The sequence below is a fragment of the Echinops telfairi genome, unplaced genomic scaffold (assembly GCF_000313985.2).
Source record: "Echinops telfairi isolate 266 unplaced genomic scaffold, ASM31398v2 ScPeMD7_6;HRSCAF=24_0, whole genome shotgun sequence".
Taxonomy (NCBI): domain Eukaryota; kingdom Metazoa; phylum Chordata; class Mammalia; order Afrosoricida; family Tenrecidae; genus Echinops; species Echinops telfairi.
Genome location: NW_022103902.1, coordinates 15,144,645 through 15,166,458, shown reverse-complemented (window position 1 = coordinate 15,166,458; position 21,814 = coordinate 15,144,645). Strand labels below are relative to the sequence as shown.

Below are 21,814 nucleotides of genomic sequence, written 5' to 3'. Positions count from 1 at the left end.
ACTGTCAGCATTGTTAGAATTAGCTTGGTTAGTAATCTCAAAAAAGTTTGTTTCCTTATTCTAGAAACCCACCTCATTGTAAACAATAAGTTCACTTCGCACGCTCTGGGTGTTCAGAAAAAGCAAGCTTTCAGGCTGCATACCTCAACCTCTCACTGTCTTCCAACTGATCACTGCTGATGTGTGCCGGCTGGTGCTAAGCAAGCACTGATATGCACGTTTAGAGACATGAGTCCTTTTATATATTGGCGATCCTGGTCTAGCCACTAACAAGGACATAGAACTAATAAGCCAGTTCCCTTAACCTATTTACCTAAAATAACTCAGAGGCTTAGAGTCAGGTGAACTTCAAGATCACCACAATTCCATCTTGCTTTTCATGACTCGAAGCAAGATAGTTTAGACTGTTTGAAATCAGTTCAGCAGGCGTCAGCTGAGCACAAGGCCCGTGCACAGCCCTGTACAGTCCAGATACACAAGTCAAACTTGTCCCCAGCTTGGACGAGCTGACAGGGCAGGAAGAGTGGCTGCATCATCATGATTGGAGTGTCTGGCTGGGCTGTGCAAAGAGAGCCGTGCAGCACATGGGTGAGAGAAAGGGCACCTGGATGGGGGGAATGATTCACTCGTGGCCAGTGAATCTTCCTAACGACTACGGAACCGTTTGGAAACAGATAGTGGTGATACAACATGAAGAGTGCAAGTCCTTTCACCGGAGGAGACATCCAAAGTGGGTTGGAACAACAAAAACCAGTTGTCATTAAGTCTAGCTCATAGCAACCCCATAGGCCTCAGAGAGGAACGATGCTGGATAGAGAGTTGAAGGGCAGGGGTTTTTTCTTTAGAAGCACATCTCCAGGCCTCTTTTCCAAGAAACCTCTGGGTAAGCTCCAACCTACAATTGCTCAGTTAGGAGCCTAGTGCTTTCAGTCCTTGAACAAGTCACAGGCTCTCTGTATGTCCTTACCACATGATGGGCCATGCACTGTGCTGCTAACCACAAGGCCTGTAAGTAAGACCAGTCCACCAGCCGCTCTGTGGGAGAAAGATGAGGCTAACCCTATAAAGGTTTCAAGTCTTAGCAACCCAAAGGGGCGGTTCTAACCTGTTTTCTAGTGTCACAACGAGCTGGAATCCACTCAGTGGCAGTTTGCGATACTAAATATGTTTTAAGGCTATAGAATCTTAGCCTGTCCACACTCAAAACAGTCACTCTGCACCATGATGGCGAGGGTAAAGAGTGGGTCCTATTGGAGTATAGAATCAACTGGGAAGATAAGTATAGACAGTTAGATTGGGTGCTCTTCTCCGGCCCTTGATGGCCACGCTGAAATTTTTTAAATTAATCAAGTAACCAGAGAGGATTTTAACCAAGGAGTGATGAATGTCGGATCAGTGTGCAGGAGGGGCTAGAGGGCGAGAGGAACTGGAGTCAGGGAAGCCTGTGCGGAGGCTCTCACGCAGCCCCGGCAGTGGACAGGGAACACTCGATGGATTCGAGGATGCTGCAGTTGCCACTGCTGTTGTTGCTATTAGGTGGCATCGACGTGCCTCAGATTCAGCAACCCTACGTACAACTGAACAAACCACTGCCCATTCCTGTGCCATCTTTGTTACGTTTGAGTCCATTGTGACTGCCCCTGTGTCAGCTGCTCTCAGTGACACTCTACCTTTTTTTTTTTTTTCGACGGTCTACTTTTTAATCCCCGACCCTCCACCTCAGCGAGCATGATGTCTTTCTCCAGGAACCGGTCTTTCCTGTAACATTAAAGCACAAGAGACAAAGCCTCCCCACCCTTACTTCTAAGGAGCTTTACGTCCTCCAAAATCAGGTTTATTTATTCTTCTGGCAGTACAGGGGATAGTCAATATTTTTCACTAACACTGTAATTCAAATGCAGCAATTATTCTTTGGTATTCATTAGTCACAGTCTAGTTTTCTCATGCATTGACAAATCATAATAATCCCTGGAGAGCGGTGCACCTTCGTCCTCCAAGTGGCATGTCTGCCTTGCAACACTCAGGTCTTTTGGAGCAAACCTGCATAATCCAATCAGGCAATGGTCAACAGGTGTTGATAGGATTTTCAATAGCAAAAAAATGTTAGAGGTGTATCACAGTACAACCCACTGAGTGGTAGGATATCGGGATAGGAAGTAGATACTGATTTATGAAACACAGCCAGAGTTACTCATCAGCCATAGGACTCAGCAGGTGATTGGATATGAAAAATGAAACAAGGGAGAGACCAGCTAACTGGATAAAGTGGTACCAAGGAAGGAAGGGGAAAGGAACAGATTTTGAGGGGAAGGCTATGACTAAAGAAGTAATAATAAAACACCTGCTGAATTAGAAATACCCATGTCTTCTTTAAGGTGTGCATCACCTGCACAATCATTCCTGTGCTTGAGCCCATTACAGAAGCTCCCGTGTCCATCAATCTTGTCAAGCGCCAACCTCTGTTTTGCTGCCCCTCTAATTTACCAAAGATGATGTCCTTCTCCAGAGACTGGTCTCTCCTGCCCAAAGCACATGAGAGGAAGTCTCACCATCCTTGCCTCTAAGGAGCATTCTGCCTGCACTTCTTCCAAGGCAGGTGTGTGTGGCCGTCCATGGTCCTTTCGATATTCTTCAGCAGCACCCTAATTCAAAAACACCGATTCTTCTTGGGCCTTCCCTAGCCAATAGGTGGTTTCTCAGCCTTTGGCTAAGATCAAGTGTAGTAACTAAATGACAGGCGGCCCAAACCCAGCAACCACTCTGTGGGAGGACGATACGGCAGTCTGCTCTGTTGCGATGTACAGCCTTAGCAACCCCCTGGGGCAGCTCTGCTGTGCCCTCGTGGGTTTCTCTGTCAGGACCCACTCAATGGCATTAGCATTAGAGCATGGCTGAAGTCTTGATGGAGGTATGAATTCTTCAGAGTTAGAGATCCTGTTGTTGTTCCGAATAGATGCTGTGTGAATACCGAATGAACAAACAAACAAACAGACGAGTGAATGAATAACCGGCCGTTAAGTAGAGTGTAGGGACTGGAGCTCTGCTGACGAGCAAGAACTACCAAGCCCCATGTGGGTGTTCTCTGTGGAGAAGGGTGGCTGTGGGCAGAGCCTGCGGAGAGGAGATTGAGGAGTGTCTGTTTAGAGAGCAGTGGGAGGAAGACAACCCCGTGGAAAAGGCAGATGAGCAGAAGGAGAGCTGGCGGGGAATCAGAGAAACACTGCGTAACAGATGCCAAGGGCGGGGAATGAAGTGGTCACCGGGACCAATGAGATAGCCAAGGGGCGAGGCCTGGGCAAAGAACACTACTTTCCAGGGTCAGAGGACATGGGAGGAGAGACAAGCAGACAGGCAGAAGCTCAGGACTATGGCCAGGCCAGTGGGTATTTTAGAATAGGTGAGAAGTGGACGGGGAAGAGGCAAGAAAGAGGGAAGGGCTGAAGTGGAATCAAACACACGGGCTAAAGAGTGGCCTCTAGCAAGGTGGGAGGACATGCCCTCACCCTACCACCCTGAACCCCAACTCGGTCTGCACCAGCAGGGGGCTGCCCGCGGGCATCTTGGGCCATCCCCAAAGTCAAGCAGAAACCCTGAGAATGGAGCCTGGGTGACTTCCCTGGCCCCTCCCTTTCCAGACTAGCTGCCCCCCAGAGCACAGAGGAGAGGCCAGCCTCTTAACCAAATCCTACAGCCCCGGCCTGAGCAAAGCACATGCCCCCCTTCACCGACTTGCCTAACAGCTGTGTTTCTGATTTTCTGTCTGATCTAGATGCAGCCGCTCTCTGTTGCCTGCCCCAATGAACACCTGCACTAGGCCCAAACTGTGGAGTGTGTTACCTGAAGAGTGACACCATTTACTTGGAAACTACTGTGAGTACATTTTGCCTCCAGTGAAAGCAAGGCTGCTTCGTTCACCTTGCGTAATGCTGTACGTGAGTGTGCCTGCGCACTCTCACGCACACAAAGATTGTCAAAGCAGAAGAAGTGCAAGATGGTAGTGGCCCCTGCGTGCAGTGAGGTCACTAGACTCAGTTCTGGGTGCTCACAGCCTGCAGTGCATGCCCTGGGCCAGCGCCGTGCCCTCCTCGGCAGGTGACGATGCACACCTGCCAGGGCCGGGTGCAGTCTTGCTTGGTCATCTGCATTTCTCCCTGTCAGAGCTCATCACCGCGAACGCGCACATGCGCACATGCACACACGCACGCACACACACACCCTACCCTGCCCCCTCCCCCGCCATGCTGCTCTGCGTGAACTGCCCTGCAGCTTGTCATTTCAGTGCACCCTGGCTACCTGTGGGGCCAGCTCTACTGGCCCATGTCTCCCTGCTTCTGTGTTCCATGCTGTGGCCTCCTTGTTACTCCTGGGGTCAAGGAGCACCGCTTGAGGCTCTGGCCTCCAGGCCATTCTTCCAGAGTCAGGCTGTGGAAGGGGCAGAAATAAGACTGGGTAGGAGATACAATACCACCAGGAAAATACTTATGGAATATGGATATATCTAGTACTTATCAAGAATTGTTAAAAATCCTGTGGCGTTTATTATTTTGCTTAGCCACAAAAGTGAATTACTTAGATGCCATGTATGCAAAGTAACTATAGATTTAAAACCAAAATCCTTTGCTGTTTGTTACACTGGCAAGGTTCCCCTACAAGGCACGAGGCAGGCAATAGGGTGGGGCTGTACAGATGGCCCTGGGACTGAAGAATGCTGAGCCTGGGAGACGAGCATCCTTCATAGCTTCCGGTAGGCCTCTCACCTCCACTATTCTGCTAGGAAGCAAAACTGAAGGGATGCCTCTCGGTTGTTTGGTTTGCCTTGGCTTTTGTGTTGCTTTTTACCACTAGTGCTGTCTGTCCACAGAATTGTAACTGATGGTATCTCATGCGTAGGTGCTAGATAGGCTTTCCTGGCTAAACCAAGAAAACCAAACTTACAGCCAGAAAATGGATTCCGGCTTTCAGTGACTCTATAGGGCAGGATAGAACTGCCCCTGTGGATAACTCTTTACTGGAATAGAAAGCCTCTTCTTTCTCCCTCGGAGCAGCTGGTGATGTCAAACTGCTAACCTTGTAGTTAGCAGCTCCATTTGCAACCACTGTGGCACTAGGGCTCCCTGGCCCAGGTGGAAATGAAATCCCTACAGTCCTCAGAGCTCTGCTGCAAAGCTAACGGACTGAAGGAATCAGAGGCCAAATAACATGACATCAGATCAAACATAGATCTGTACCCATCAGTACCCAGGCAAGGAACTTATTCAACGAACACTTTCATCCATCCTCCAATTCAAGTACAGAGGATGCCTTAGTATTGTCTTGGGTTGTTTCTGAACCTTTCTTCCTTGTTGAGTAACTGTGCAGGTGCCGTTAGCACAAACCATTCTGGGCCACAGCCTGGCTTCAGAGTTTCCTCGCCACTCCCCACCCCTCTGTGCTGTTGAGAACCCAGATCCAGACCCAGGAAAAGGGGGCTGATATTTCCCGAAAAGCACGAGGAGGCCCAAAAGTGAGCATGTGCTGCTGCCAGGGGGAGTGTCTCAGCTGCATAGGAGCCAGGGTCTGCTTCCCTGCCCCTGGGCCCTCGAGAACGCACAGGCTGGGGATGCTCCCGGCCCCCGCTGCTTTCGCTCCCCCAAAAGAGGAACAGTAACAAAACCCAGGGGGAAAGTGGCTAGGATATAACAAGGTGAATAATTATAAAAATGAGCCCTTCCTGGAGGCTGGCAGTGCTCTCGGTCAGGTGCCGAGCCTGCAGGTGGGTGAAGAAGGTTTTGACACCTGCTAGCCCTGTTACCACCTGTATAACCAGCCAGTCCTCTCTGTTTCCTTAGTTGTTGGGCTCGTTCCAGGAGAAATGTGTATACAGTGCCTGGCACATTGGAGGGGAGCACATTCTTCGCCCCCCCTCCCCAAGATTTTCTTTTCTTTTTAATTTAAAGATCATTTTATTGGGAGCTCTTATAACAATTCATACATCTATTGTATCAAGCATTTTTGTACATACGTTGCCATCATCATTTTCTAGACATTTACTTCCTCTCGAGCGCTTACCATGTGCATGTTCTAGACACAAGGGAAATGGCAGCAAACAAAGCAGATGTTGGTCACCCCTTGCTTTCACAGGGCTCACGGTCTTTCTCCATCCAAGAATAGCAAATGGCCAGCAGGGTACATGGAAGTTAAGAGAGTTCTCATTTAGGCTTGCTCTGTGTTTCTTCTCAGAAAGTAGGAACATGAGGAAAAGGGCAGAGGAAATGGAGAAGGGAAAGCATACCTTTCTTCATGCCTATAATGAACCAACACATAAAACTTACAACTTACTGCTTACAACAGTAATACACGGGGGTCTGGGTGTGTCAAGCAGTTGGGAGACACATGTAATGTGCATGTTGTATGTGTGAAGATGGGGCAGGTCTACCCAAGTACTCCCTCAACACAAGAACACTTTGTTCTAATAACCTGGCATTCCGTGATGCTCACCATCCCGACACAATCACTAAAGACAAAGTGGGTGCATAAGCAAATATGGTGAACAAATCTGAAGGTGCCCAGCTATCAAAAGATATAGCTTCTGGGGTCTTAAAGGCTTGAAGGTAAACAAGCAGCCATCTAGCTGAGAAGCAACCAAGCCTACATGGATAAAGCACACCAGCCTATGTGATCACGAGTTGTCAATAGGATCGGGTATCAGGCATCAAAGAACAAAAAGTCTTATCATTGTGAATGAGGGGGTAGTGTGAGTGGAAACCCAAAGCCCATCTGTAGGCAATTGGACATCCCTTTACAGAAAGGTCACAAGGAAATGACGAGCCAGTCAGGGTGCAGTATAGCACCATTGAAACATACAACTTTCCTCTAGTTTAGCAGTTCTCAGCCTTTGGGTTGCAACCCCTTTGGGGGTTGAATGACCCTTTCATAGGGGTCGCCTGATTCATAACAGTAGTAAAATTACAGTTATGAAGTAGCAATGAAAATAATTTTATGGTTGGGGGGGTCACCACAACATGAGGAGCTGTATTAAAGGGTCTCAGCATTAGGAAGGTTGAGAACCACTGCTCTAGTTCTTTAATGCTTCCTCCCCCCACTAGCATGACCCCAATTCTACAAATCCGGCTACACCAGAACATATACACGGGTACAGATAAGAGCTGGAAACACAGGGAATCCAGGACTGATAAACCCCTTGGGACCAATATTGAGAGTAGCGATACCAGGAGGGGGAGGGGAATATGGGGGAGAAAGGGTGAACTGATCACAATGATCTACATATAATCCCCTTCCTGGGAGACGGACAATAGCAAAGTGGGTGAAGGGAGACATCAGACAGTGTAAGACATGAAAAAATAATAATAATTCAGAAATTATCAAGGGTTCATGTGGTAGAGAGGGTGGGGGAACGAGGGGGAAAATGAGGAGCTGATGCCAAGGGCACAAGTAGAAAGAAAATATTTTGAAAATGATGATGGCAACAAATATACAAATGTGCTTGCCACGATGGATGGATGGATTGTGATAAGAGTTGTACGAGCCCCCAATAAAATGATTTTTAAAATATGGGGCAGGTACACTGGTTGGTCTCATGTTCTCAAACATCGGGTTCGCCCTTTCTTTCTCCTGATATCTTGACCCAGGAGATCGACCTCCCTGGCTGGCCTGTTTCCGGCTTCCCTTTGAGTGTGGCTACAAGGAGACAACAGGCAGGAGGCGCTGAGAGCAGGAGGGGAGAGAGGTTCAGCACTCCTCTAACTGCCCTCGCCCCCTTCCCAGCTCCAATTCTCGATGGACTTAGAAAACACCACCCCTTTTCCTCGCCCCTTCAGTTGAACACTTTAAAGCTGAGATTAACAGCTTTCTACTGTTGCTAGTCCCTGGCTCTTCCCCATCCCTCGAGGGTCCCCTAACCTCATCAGCACCGCCATAGACAGTCCCTCCATTAAACTCTCCTCAGTGAGAACCTTTGAGTGAGCCATCTGTTTCTAGCCAGATTCCTGACTGATATACCGTGAGGGAGAAAGACACTGATAAACATTATAAATCAGCCCTGTTGGGAAGGTTATGTTTTTTTTAAGACAGAGACTGAGAGGAGAAAATGTTTGAGGCATGCAAACATCTTCTATTGATGTGAAAATGTTAGACCAAATGGTGAAAGGACGAGTTGTAAGAAAACATGACAAGGAGGAGCGCCATGGTTGGTTTCACTGAATAGACCACAGTACTCGGGCTTGATGGGCTTCTACAGGACAAGTGCAGCCTGCGTGACTCTCAGCTTCACGAGGAGGCAATGTCATTGGCGACCATGTGTACAGAAAAAAAGATGTCAGGAAGGTGATACTGTAAGATCAAAGTGCCAGAGATTGCTTATCCCAGCATTTATTCTGCCTTGGCTACAATAATGATCTATTTGCCCCTGTCACAAGTCTAGATGTTTTAAAACAAAAAAACAAAAACCTGATTACCAACATGATGGAAGAATCTTCTTTCAGCTGAAAACCACAGAACTGACACCGTCTAGGGTAAGAACTAGCTTCTTGAGCACTTACCATGTGCCAGCCCTGGGCTTACCACTTTGCAGGAGCTATCGCATTGAACCCTCACAACACCTCAAGGAACTTGCTTGTATGATTCCTACTTTGCAGATGAGGAAACTGAGGCTCAGGGAAGCAGTGCGATGTGCCTCTCCGGATAAACAGCGATAGGGTGAGCAGGCCCACTTCTGCTTGTACCGTGGACCCTTGAACCACACCAGTATACGCTGCCTAGGCCTGCTTCCGCGAGTGGGCTCAATTGTTGCCAGTATGCCTCACAGAGCATGCTAAGGGGATACTCTCAATGTTGGAGCTCACCACAGAAACAACAGGAAAAGCAAACAACTGTCCATATCTAAGTGGGCCCACGCATTTCAAGCCCATCATTTCCAAGGGTCAGCTATAAATTAGATGTGGACCTTTGACTGACTGCCCCTACCCCTGTGATGCCCACGGCTCGACCCTAGTTTGCTATCACTTGTTGCCTTTGCTGACCCTGTCTCCAGGCACTTTGATAAGGAAGAGAGTGGGGAAAGTCTCCCAAAGGACTGGGTGGGCACCGGGCTGTAAACCATCAAGATCTAAGAGCCGAAGAATTACATATTTCTCCAAAGGAAGGCACCTTACTGTACAGGAGAGGGTGGGAGCCCAGTAGAGAGAGAATTGGGAGAAGGAGAGAAAAGAGCACTCTCCTCCCAGCAGACCCTGGAGACTGGAAAGAGCTCACACAGATAAAATATTTATTTTCCATATGTTGCAGAAAGCACTGCCATCACGACATGTGAGCAGTGTGTGCATAGGCGTGTGAAATATATACATCAAATGCCACCGATCTGGTTCATTTCCATGCATTGAACATACTTAATACCTACCATCTCCTCAATATGCTTTAATGCATCTTTCTTTCCACTTACAATATGGTCTCGTTAGGAAAGAGCCAGCGTCATCCGCAGCCGTCTTCACGGCTGTTTCAGCCCAAACTTGTTGCCAGGGCTAGCACAATGAGAGTTCACAGCCAGCAGGCCCTGCTGGCTGACTGGGCTGCCCGTCACCTCAAAAGGCCTTCCCAGCTCTCCAAGCAGCTTTTCTCTGCTGACCGACATGGCTGCAGTGGGAAGATGAAAATGTTTTTGTTCTCTCTGGGCAATTGGGAGAGATTCAGTCCGAATGTTAGAACTGACCGTTGAAAGGCAGGTGTCTGTGGTCACACTTTAAAAAAATTTTTTTTTTAATTTTTGAATGCAGAGCCCCCCCCAGCGTGGCGGGAGGAAGTGCACAATGATTGGTCTGTTTCTCTGTGGAAGTGTTCAGGGTACACCCAGTTTTGCTTTGCATATATTTACGAAACATCTGCCCTTTTCTTGTTCCTAAATCCTCCCCGCTCCCCAGCCCCCTTTCCCCTTTCCCCTGCTTTCTTTCTTTGTTGTTGTTGTTGGCGTGTTTAACTTTTTCACTGGAGCTTGCATTTTCCAGTTGAGAGACTTCATCGGAGTGTATAATTTTAACACTCGGAGAAAAGGCAAGGGGGAGAGAGAGGAGGAGGAGGAGGAGGAGGAGGAGGAGGAGGAGGAGGAGGAGGAGGAGGAGGAGGAGGAGGGAGGGAGGGAGAGAAGGAGAGGAGAGATTGAGAGAAAGCTAAAAAGAAAGAGAGAGGCGGAGAGGCCAGCGCTTGGCAAACCAACCTTTGGCATGATGACCACAGGAAGGTTCTGGTGGGGAGCCACCCAGTGTGCTGCTGCCCTCTAAGGGCTCCCGGGAATACTGCGCCGTCAGAGGGGCGCGGTGAGACCGGGCCTCACAGGAGCCATGTTTACGGAATTCCGGTGAGGCACTCAAACAGCCGAGGTCCCTTTTGTCCCCCTAAGGTTGGCTCTTTACTCCTTAAGAAACTATGCACTTGTAAAAATGGGGCCCAAATGATGACTCCCCTGTGTTTTTGTAGCCATTGAGGGGACTTTACTAAACTTGGTGAGGCCCCCTTCCGATGGCTCCCTGTTTCTCAGCGCCAGGAAACGGAGACCGGAAGAACTCCTGGCAGGTGAGCTGGGGGCAGTGGATGGATTCTGAGGACAGGGCCTGGCTGCTGCCTGCCCGGGAAGCTCGGAAGCAGCCTCTTGCGGGAGGAAAAGCAGAGGCTGTGCAAAGCTGGAGGAGGCCGGGGAAGAGCCAGAACACGCTGGAGCTTTCAGAGTCTGCTGTTTGCAGACAGGAAGCCCCAAGACCTTTACTTAGTGCTTCCCAAGAGTGACCTCGGATCCCACACATGGGAGGAGGGGGGTATAACGTGTCCTGGGCGCAGCAAGTTCAAATCTAGGGAAGTCACTTATTGAAGAGCAATACAATTCCGGTGTTGTTCGAAACAAAATCCTAACATTGGCTTGTTGGGATAGTTACCCATTTATGTAAAAGGGTTTCCTAATTTCCTGAAACCCGCTTAGAAATGAGGCCAGCCCTCTTAGAGAAGCATCCGAGTGTGTTTTCCCCCCTTATGAAATTCTATCTGTCTGTAGGATTGAGTGTCTCTATTTGAATGAATCCTAAGTCACAAGCCTAACTTTAGTGAGCAAAATTGTCCTACTCGTGATCAAATGCCCTTCATGGATTCAGATGGTAACAACCACTCAAGGTCAAGCTCACTGCCGCATAATGAGAAGGAAACGTAACGGGGGTCCAGACTCTGCCTACTCTCACAGTACACTTTAATTTCAGTTCCTTTTCATTGCGTCAGTGCGCACATGTTGAGTGACAGCTTTGCCTTGCTACTTTGCATAAGAGACTAGACGATAAACTCTGGAAGGGCAGGAACCATGCTTGTTTGGTTCCCTAACCCCTGCTGGCCTGCCTAGGCATACACTAAATCGTTTTGAAATGAGTCAATGAACAAAGGAACAGTGGGAGGAACACTCACAGCCTGAAGACATTCCCTTCCCTTCCCCTCGGAGAGCTGAAAGCCTCCTAGGAGGGATACACGGCACACAACATGCCATCGTTGAAATGAAAATTCAAGATGAATAAACCACACACACACACACACACACACACACACACACACATTTTTAGGACAGCAAGTGGAGTGGGACTTCCAAGAGAAAGAGAAAGTACAGGAGCAAGAAGTCCTGTCTGATACAACGGGCTTGAGATATCAATAAGATGAAGACATTATTTTAAGAAGTCTAAGAATACCTGTGATTTCAACAGGCTGAGATGAAGAAAGGGTGTTCTACGCAAAAAAAGGAATAACTTGAGCAAAGGCATTGGGTCAAGGATGTAGATTTCTAGAATGTGTGGAAATATTCGAGAAATGTAGGCATCCAGTACACCCAACTTGGAGGCCCCACGCGTGAGGTAAACTAGAGCAGAGAGGGGCGTGGCCTTGCGTGCGTGCGTGCAGAAAGGCAGGGGATGGGAGGATAAAAGAAGATGACCCGCGGGCTCATAGGCCACGGCAGTCTGGATGGAACGTGTGCAGGGGCAATGAAAATGGAAAGGAACCATGTGGGCAACATGAAGGAAGCAGACTTCTCAGAATTTGTGGACGCACTGACTTTAAAGTCGAGAAAGCTGCACAATAGCCCGGCCATATAATGTGCAGCCTTGTCCCCTGGGGCAACATTAGCAGAAATTGGGATGTTGGAGGAGGCATTGTTTCTCATGGATGAGATGGGTTGAACATTGGGTATGTTGGTCTCGGTATTGTATTGAAAACCGAAATTGACCCGTTCCTTCGGGGCTTTAATTGTGGGTCCCATCCTCAGCCACTCCACAGGTGGGTACCTCACTGCAAACGCTGCTTCTCCTATCGTAGCCCCCTCCACGCTGAAAACTCACACCTCCCCCCAACCCCTTTACCACTCCATCTCTGCCTCCCTCCCACCCTTTAAAGAAACAGATTTGATTTCACAACCTGTTGGACCAGAAACACAGCATGCTAATCACAACACCATATTCTGCGAGGGCAGATTTAACTACCCAGTACAACACATTTCAATACAAAATATTCTGGATAACAAGTCCATTGCCATGCCCACAGAAACGAGGAAGCATGGAAACAATTCTACTTACAACAAATTCTGTACCACACATGAGCTACAAAAAGAGGAGGGGAAAATGTTTTCCCAGGTCACATCATGATTTAAAAAAGAGGAACCAAGCCATGGAAATGTGGGGAACGTTCACAGAAAGACTCACAATCTAGTTTGGCTGGGGTCTAGGGTACAGGTGGTAAAAGCAAAGGATGTATGACTTTAGTGGCCCTCAGCGGGAGAGACCTGCGTGGGCCAATAGCCGACCTCTTCAACTTTCAATTCCGGGACCCAAATAACAGTTAATAGCAGTTACTAGCTAGTTCCCTCCACTCATCTCTTTCTCATTTTCCCAAATAAAAACTCATCCTCCTCAACTCCGAGATTGTGTACCAAATCAAATTGCAAAGGGAATCAAGCTTATGATGAGTAAAAGGTTAGAGCAGGAGGCTTCTGTGTGATACCTTCCCTCTTACCTACTTGCTGTTGGGACAGGTTACCAGGACTGGTCAACAGGTCAACCGTTCCTTGCAACCCTGATCCAGCTCTTTGCTTTTGTTTTGTTTCTTAACAGTTCAGTTGACATATAATTCCCCTATCACACAATTCGATAATTCAATCATATGAAAAGGAGATACATAATCATTACCAATTGATCCAGTTTTCTCTTTGGTTTAATTGAAAGAGGTGGCCCAAAGATCCTAAAATTTAATCATGTTATATTCAGAAAACAGACAAGGTCAAAACACTCTTTGTTTCCACATTGGGAGAATTTAACAATGAGACAGGTTAGCAGGGCTAACCAAACCTAGGTCCCCCCTCCACACACACACACACCACCACTTTTGGAAAACCTAGCCCACCTCCTTGCACCAGTTCAACCAGATAAGCAGGAATTTGTGATATACACTGTTAAAATGGCTGCAAGATCCAATAATCCCAGCATTTGCAGAGACCACCACCCCACCATCATGACCTTCAGGGGTGTGAGCCAATAACCTGACCCTACTATGTGTGACGTCCTAGAATGAGTTTGGTCACCCACATCAGAAGCCCTTGTGATGGAATCCATCTTGCATGCACTCCTAATTAACTAATTAACGTGGCGGTGTCTCAACGGGCTATTTTCCTGGGAATCTGTACCTACCTAATAAATAAACATAGTATCCCTTCCCACCTGAAAACCTTAAGAAAAAAAAAACCCTAGCAACCTGTTTGTTCAGGAGATGGGGGATAAACCATGCATAGACCATGCTTCGTGTTCTGCCTGCAGGCTCCTCCCCCATTAAACTTTGCTCCTATGGAAAGCCTTTGCCTCTCCTGGTAATTGTTAGTCAGCAGAAGGTAAAAGTCCTGCCTTACAGTGTTGGCTGAGGAGCGGTGCCCTGGGTGACAGAACCTGAGCTCTTCGGATCAGTTTTCCCTTGCTATGTTAAACAAGGGCCAGCCTGCTTAGATTTTGCTTTGAAATAAAATGTTGATTTAAAATGAAATCTAATTAACAGCAAGATGGTTGAATGTTCTGTAATTTGTTCCTTGAACAGAAACTTAAAGCTGGAAGGAACCTTTAGGGCCTTCTAATCCAAGCCCTTTATTTTACAGATGAGGAAACTGAAGCCCAGAGAGGTGAAGTGAGGTGCCCAAGGCCACACAGCAAGTTAGAGGCACAGCTAGTACCATAGCTCAAGTCTCCTGACTCCCAGTCCAGTGCTCCTCCCATTACTCCACGGGTCCTGTCTCTAAGCTTCCAGACAAATGCTAGAACGGTAAACCGCCACTAGTATTTTTCCAGACCATGTTAAAACTCCTGAAAGGGGGGTGGGGGTGGGGTGGGGAGGATGCTTTCTTGGATAATGTCAGCCATACGTAGCTCAAGCTGTCTAAAGTTCTGGGACAGGGTCTTTTTATGCAGCCAACAGAGTCCAAATGTGGTGCTGTTTGCTCGGCCCATATGCTTTCATGTGTTCCCAGTTAGGCCATTACTGGAGGGGGGGAAAAACAAGAATCAGCTTGTTTTAAAACAAGGGACAGACTGGACTCCCTCCCACCACCACCCCCCACCCCCCAGGAAAAAAATCAAGTTATCTTTAACAGATTCTAAAAATGCCTTTTCCCAAATATGCAGTCAGTTCCTTCAAAGGGCCCTTTGTTTATTTTCAGGAAGAAACCCAAGACAGCTGAAAACCAGAAGGCATCTGAGGAGAATGAGATTACTCAGCCGGGTGGATCCAGCGCCAAGCCGGGCCTTCCCTGCCTGAACTTTGAAGCAGTTCTGTCTCCAGACCCAGCGCTCATCCACGCAACACATTCACTGACAAACCCTCACGCTCACACCGGGTCATCTGATTGTGAGTAGCCGGGAAGGTGATGGTGACTGACTTCACAGTGCTTGGAGCAGGCCTGGCCCTGGCTTTTCTGCGTACAGAGCACCTTACTGTTACTGCCTTTTCGTCTTCTAGCTTTGCCACCATGCTGATCCAGCCAACATCACGGTTTCAAAGCTAGGAGTGGTATTTTTTAAAGCCAGGTGACCAGCGTTTGGCCTCAAAAGGCTGATTAATTCCGCAAACCACATTTTCTTTCATCACATTAGCCCAGGAAAAAGAAGAAAAGGAAGCTGTGTGGCTGCTTCTTAATTATTCTTTTGTCCTCATGATCTGAAAAACAGTCTTTCCACCCTTACAAAATTGAACAACCAAATGTGGACCTCAAAAGCCCAGTTAGACACAAGGACACTTCCATTTTGAAATTGCATAACACAAGTCAGATTTGCATTAGTGATTGGAGTCTCATGTCGCTTGGCTGAATTTCTGTCTTTCCAGCTTTTAATTTACTTTGATGTGGTTAAAGGAGAGCATAAATTTACAAAAGAAAAAAGAATGGCTTCCAAGAATTTAGAAGCCACCCAGACTTCACGTAGCCAATAAGAATTCAGGTTAAAAATATTTCTTAATTAAAAAAACTGCCAGAGGGCTAAATTTGGAAATGGGCAGCTTAATGAGATTGTGCTATTGAAATCACCTCCTTGCTGTTTATGTTGCCGTCTGACCAATGATCGGGGAGTCACTTCTTCAAATTCTATTTAAAGAAAGTTGATAAATCACATTTAGGAGATTTTTTCTTCTTCTTTTTTCTTGAAATACAACCCAGTACTTCAGAGAGAAACACGTGTGTTGACACTGGGAGGAATGGACTAACTTTGTGGTACAATCTCAAGGATATACCTTTTAAGTCTATTCTGCATTGATCTCCATAAAGGATGTCCCCTAGCAGGCAGAGAACACATTCTTCTTTAGAATGAGCAAGCTAGGCCCAGAAAGGTTGATCTTCCAAAAGGGACCCCATTTATCTTACTCATGAAGACCCAAAGGGAAAAATATATATACATATATGTATATATAAATTAGGCAGTATGACTCTAAATCTCTTATTGGTTGGTTTGCTTTCTGACAGACAAATGTAAAACTCCACAAGGAGGGTGTGAGGGGGAGGGTCTAGGAGACTCTGCTTCCTCCTTGCTTTGTCAGAGCAGACGCTCAGAGAAGGGGCAGAGGGTAGGGTGAGAGGGGCTGGCCCCACTCATGACAGGGCTGAGACCAAATTCTAGCTGTCGCTAGAAAAGGAACACGGATCTGGCCCTCTGTGGCCCACGTGACTTCTAAAGACAGCCACCATTTCTGTAGAGACACCTGCGGGTCTGAGAACTAGATTCTCTGGACTACCCTATCACAGACGTGAACCTTCTTACTTGGCAGTTTCCAGCCCAATAGTAATTACAGGAAGAGTTGGACAATTGTGTGGCACTCTGCCCACAGATGTGTGCCCTGTCCCTACCTACCAGGAAAGTAGCCTGTTCCGGAGGAGAGCGGCCTAGAGCTGCAGCCCGCAGCCCTTCATTGCCTGGCTGTCTGCCACACCTTATGGGAAAGATTACATAGAATGGCCCTAACCCAAAAATCCCCCATTAAAGCCAAATGCATGTCTCAGCATAAAAAAAAGAAAACCACCAGGCCGATTGGTTGTACTTTACCGTAAGCACCCACTGGACAGGCCTAGAGTGAGCGTGAACTATGCACAAAGAACGGCACCCCGGTGCACTTCTGCACTGACCCTGAGCAGGTTGGAAGGAGAAGAAACCAAACGGGGAGGGGAAGTCCCACCCCGTCTCCAGCTGTTTCGAAAGTCATTCGGTTTGCCAATAAGATATGTAAGTCTTCTCTGCTCCAACCTGTTGTTAAATTGATTGTACTTCCCTCCAAATGAATCTGGATTGTAGTGTGTCCTGATTTGAGCCCACACTCAGAAGAAACTTGTCTTTCAGGAAAGATTCACAGAAATCTGTCCATTTGGAGATTGCCTGCGAAAAGACAAAAAAGCATTTTATTTTAAGCTGCTAAAAAATTTGGATGCTCTTCTTGCATTCAAGAGGTTTTATTTTATTTTATTGTTACTTGGCTTTCAAATGTCATTCTTATCATAGATTAATTTAAAAGCCTGATTTCTTGAAGGTAAAATATTCCATTGCTATTTAGAACGAACAGATTTGGGGCATTTAAAAATAGTATCCTTGACTTGTTAGTCTCTTTAACTTCAGAAACATTTCACCAGTGTGTGGTGTTGTAAGCTTTCACAAGTGCCTGAATTTTCATAGCACCTTTTTCTTTGTCGTGTGTTCAGCAGAAGTATTCTTAGTAGTTGCCTTCATGCCCATATCCCCTCAGTCACTATGATTCTTCCCAGTTTACAGATGCGAAAACTGAGAAAATTGATAGCCGGGTGGATGAAATGACTTGCACACGGTTAGCTCACGTGGGTCCTGAGGGATGTTTTCCATTTGCTCTCTTTGTGGGCCTCCGGAACCCTCCATTCCAAGCCCACAGATAGCAGCCCTGACTTAACCATCATCTTGAACATGGTGACCACGATGGATAAAGTAACCACGCAAAGGAAAAATCAATTCTGAGCCGGTCTTATTAAGACCAGGTAGGGAGTCCCTGGTTGCCATCAAAGGTGAAGCACGACTAACTGGAGGTGGCCAGTTTGAACCCATCCAGAGGCAACTCACCAGAAAGGGCTGGTGCGAACCCTGCGGAGCACTGACCTCTCTGCACGAATGGGATCACTCTGCGTGTGCTCCAGTCACGAATGGGATCACTGCGTGTGCTCCAGTCAACAAGGTGGAGCCTGGTTAGGGGCGTGTTAGCACAAGACAGATAGATACCTGCCAGCTTTAGAGCAAAGGTGACAAATCTGACCCCTCAAACTCTCAGTTGGCTATTTAACCTGCTGAGCCACTTCAAATTTGACAAAAGATTCCAGTGACATTTGAGATGAGAAAGAATATCGTCAAGAAGCGCCTTCATTTGTGAGATGATGAGGTTAATACTGCTGCTGAAATGTGTGCTGCTCTGCTGTGCACCACTCACAGAATCTCCCTTGAGCAGAACTCCCCCATCACTTCCACGCTTGCCACCTCTTCGCCAGTCCTAAAAATCGGATGGTAAACACACTCAGATAATGGTCATGGAAGGCAGGAAGGCGAGTTTTGGAAGGCACAGCAAGGATACAGAAGCCCTGGGTGTTAGTGACAGAGTAGCTGGCCTCATGCTCGGAGGACTAAAACACATGGGTAGATTGGCCGCCGCTCTCCATAGGAAGGATCCTTCTTGACAGCTACCCAGCCAGCTAGAGCACGTCCACGCCACAAGTGGTGGACAAGACCAGAACTCTGGCTTGCATATTTCTGCCATTTTGTGTTCCCCCAGTGCATGGTGGTCTTGCCAGGTGAGGGGAGAAGTGGCCACCACCCCCACACACACACACACACACAACCTCTGGCCATAGGGACCCGTATCCCGGCATCTTCCTTCTGTTGGCAGCTGACAATCCTTGGTTACTTACCTTCCCGTGTTTTGCACCGGCCTCATCAGACTGTCTCGCTTTTCGGTGTCTTTGCCAAGATGCACTTACGCATTCACAGTTTTTATTTATTTTTAATTTAACCTTTACACATTACCAAACTGTTGTGTGGGTGGCTTTAACTTTAGCTCTGTAGGTAGTATGACTCTGCTGGGGCTGAGCACCCTCGAGGAGGCCGGGGGCCCTTCCCTCTCTCACCCCTACCATCTACCTCCCCCCGCCTCCCCTCCCCACCACCCAGCCCTTTGCTTCAACCCGTCCAAGTCTCTGTGATTAAAAATTTTTAGTACACTTGGCGCATTTGGAACTTTTAAGCAATTTTTTTTTCTTTCTTGAGAACAAAACAAAGGATTTTTTATGGCAAACTCCATTAATGCCGCATTAAGCCTGACATTTTAATTACCCTCAAGTCAGGAAATGCAAAGTTCAGGTTCCCACAGCAACAGAAACTGTCCCCTCGAGTGAGTGCAGCGCAGCTGACTCTCTCATGCCCTGGCTACACAACCCCGGGGCGCGGACGCGGCTCCTCTCCACGTGTGTGCAGAGGCGCGCGGCTCTCCGCCTGCGTTTCCTTCCTGTAACTACAGTTGAGGATATGGGCCTTCAGCTTCCCTCCCCAAACCATCGACACGTATTATCCTGGAACGGAAGACTATTAGAGCTCTCCATGTGCACACGGACAGAATTAAAGTTGCTGTGGGAACATTAACTCTGATTTCCGGACTTCCGTGCCAGTCACATTTAAACCATAATGCTGTAATTTTTGGCATGTCATAAATGTGCATTTCATGTACACAGACAGAAAGAAGCATAAAATGTATTTTAAAGAGCAATTAATTACTAACTTTGTGATTAAAAAACATTTGGTGCGTGTTCCTTCCCATTTAGCATCAGCTGCTGGTCTTAGCCAGGCCTAATAGATGACATACTGTGTCTCATCCTGTATCTCAGATGTACTTACTGTATGTTCCTGTTCTTCGAGATAATTAATTCCCTTAGTAAAGCTGTAGGGGGGAAACAAAATGGAAGGAATATGCAAGCATGTAAATAGGGTAAAGGATCTTTTGAAGGAAGTGATTCATTTCTGCAAATAAACCCCTTAGTCCCTGATGAAGAGCCTGAAAATCTGCTAAGTGGGTGTAGACAAAGGTTTCTGGCCACCTGAGAGCATCTGGTCCCAAGCGATAAGAAGGGCTTGAAAGCAGATTTCCCATGAATTCCGGGCATGCCCACTGGAGGAGTGGTTGTACTCAGCAACAACTTTCCCGGCGGCAGCAGGCATAGAACGTTAAATAACGCTGAAGAGGAACTTTTCCATTTCTCTCCATTCTTGAAAAGCAAAGTTGTAGGGAATCAGGTAACACACGGGCTTTGCCACAGACCCCCCACCCCCACTCCAGCCGGCTCGGGGAACCGTGGGTGTTCCTTCTAGATGTGGGTCTCCATGGCCCCACTGCGTTGGAGAAAGAGAGATTTCAAAATAACTGAGCAGAGTAGTGAGTGCAAGGATTGGTAGCAATACGCTTGTCTCGCGTTTAAAACAGACAGATGCTTGAGGAGATCTTTGAAGCGACACTCGCAGATTTGAGCTAGCAGCTTTACTGAAAGGGTGTAGGCCAGGCTCAGGTAGAGCGTTAGGGGGCTGCTCATGCCAAGTCGGAAGATCTGCTCTTGCGATGTGCTCATCCTCTCTCGTTGTGTGCTCTTCTCGTTCAGTGTGATTGCACATGGTTTTTAACCTTTAAAGAAGAGACGTGCGTTTTACAGGGCTCTGATTTGCTTGCTCTTGGGCTGTCTCTATGTGTGAATGTCTGTCTGTATGAGTGAAGACTGCTCATGCGAGTTTGAAGGTCTCTGGCAAAATTTGACTGCGTGCTCAGAAAGTTTCCAATCAGAAAGCTGATTCAGTGTAAAATCTTCCAAAAACTTCCTGAGGCACCTGTTCACATGAAAAGCGTGGGTTTCCGCTGGAGGTGCTCAGAAGGCAGTGTTTATAACCGAAGATCTCTGTGTGGAGTGCCAAGAAATGTAAAACATTTTGGCCCCCAAAAAGCTCCATAAATGTTCAAAATGTATAATCAAACAAAAGCTTCATTTGGATTCAAATGCATGTATCTCAACAGATGTGTCGAAACTAACTGGAATCCCACAGGAACAGCTGAACTGGATTTGGGTATGTCTTGATAACTGAAAGAGTTATTCTTAGACTTTGGAAGGACAAAAATGGTCCATCTGTGAAGATCCGTAATAGAGACACGGCAAAGAACAGCCTCCTCTGAAAGAGTTTATTTATGGAATTTAGGACAAGTTGGACAGTCCTGAAAACATTTGGGGGGTCACACTAGTTTGCAGCAGAAATATAGCCAAGATCAGATGGAATAAACAAGCGCAAACAGGGATTGTCCTATAGGCTTGCTCTGAGTCTTCTAATCGGTTCCAGACCAGCATGGCAGCAAACACAGCTGCTTTGGTCTAACCAAATGCTCTCAGGGCCCAAAGCGTGCTGAATCTCTCTCTACCATGCTTCCGATAAAGAAATATATACCCACCCTTCCATTGTTAATCATGGAAATGGTTTCTCCCCCATTTCATTAAGCAAGCAAAATTCTTACCAAGCTTAACGTGATTCACTTCTTTAAAATGTCCACTTGCTGCCTCTGAGTTACCGTGAGTGATATATAATCTCTTTGTAATTCTCTTCACCACCTTTGATACCCTCTTATTTAGAGGTATTTTTGCTTAATGCCAAAACATAACTGAGAAAAACCCACTGTCATCTTGCCAGGACCAACTCATAACTGCCCTACATAGAGTTTCTGAGACTATAGATCCTCACAAACATGCTCCTCTCACCACCAGGCAGTCTCTTACCTCATTCATTCAGACATTCATTCACTTAGTCATAAGTCTAGTCATTCAACAAACACTGAATCCCTACTTCTGGGCCAAGCCCCCGGCTAGGACAAGAACTAAGGAGAAGATATGAATAAGATATCAGTGCCTGTTTCTGAACACTGTCCTAAACCTATCACCCTATAAAGGGATGCATACAATGCAGAACTGCAGTGTTCACCTATACAGAAAATGGGAGCCCCTGGGTGGTGCAGTGGTTAAGTGTTCAACTACTAGCCTAAAGGCTGATGGTTCAAACCTACCTGGAGGTGCCTCAGAAGATAGCCCTCCTGATCTGCTGCAGAATGGTCACCGCATTGTGAGCAGTTCTGGGCTATACACATAGGTTGCCATCAAGTATGCCGACTGTAAAAACAGCACTGGGATGGCATTGGACCTCCAGTACCCTCGGAAGCAGGGAGGAGGAGAATCACCGTTAGCATCAGCTCAAGGCCAGTT

At 47.2% G+C, this 21,814-nt stretch overlaps 1 protein-coding gene across 1 annotated transcript in view; it reads left to right on the top strand.

Annotated features, from left to right (window-relative positions):
- ZBTB20 (zinc finger and BTB domain containing 20) overlaps positions 1-21,814 on the top strand; it is a 428,724-nt gene that overhangs the window by 361,508 nt on the left and 45,402 nt on the right. Inside the window, exons 5-7 of the mRNA XM_004706412.3 lie at positions 3,770-3,870; positions 14,147-14,310; positions 14,705-14,892. Of these exons, the coding sequence (XP_004706469.1) occupies positions 14,300-14,310; positions 14,705-14,892 (199 nt within the window). The 5' untranslated portion in view covers positions 3,770-3,870; positions 14,147-14,299. The remainder of the gene's footprint in view (positions 1-3,769; positions 3,871-14,146; positions 14,311-14,704; positions 14,893-21,814) is intronic.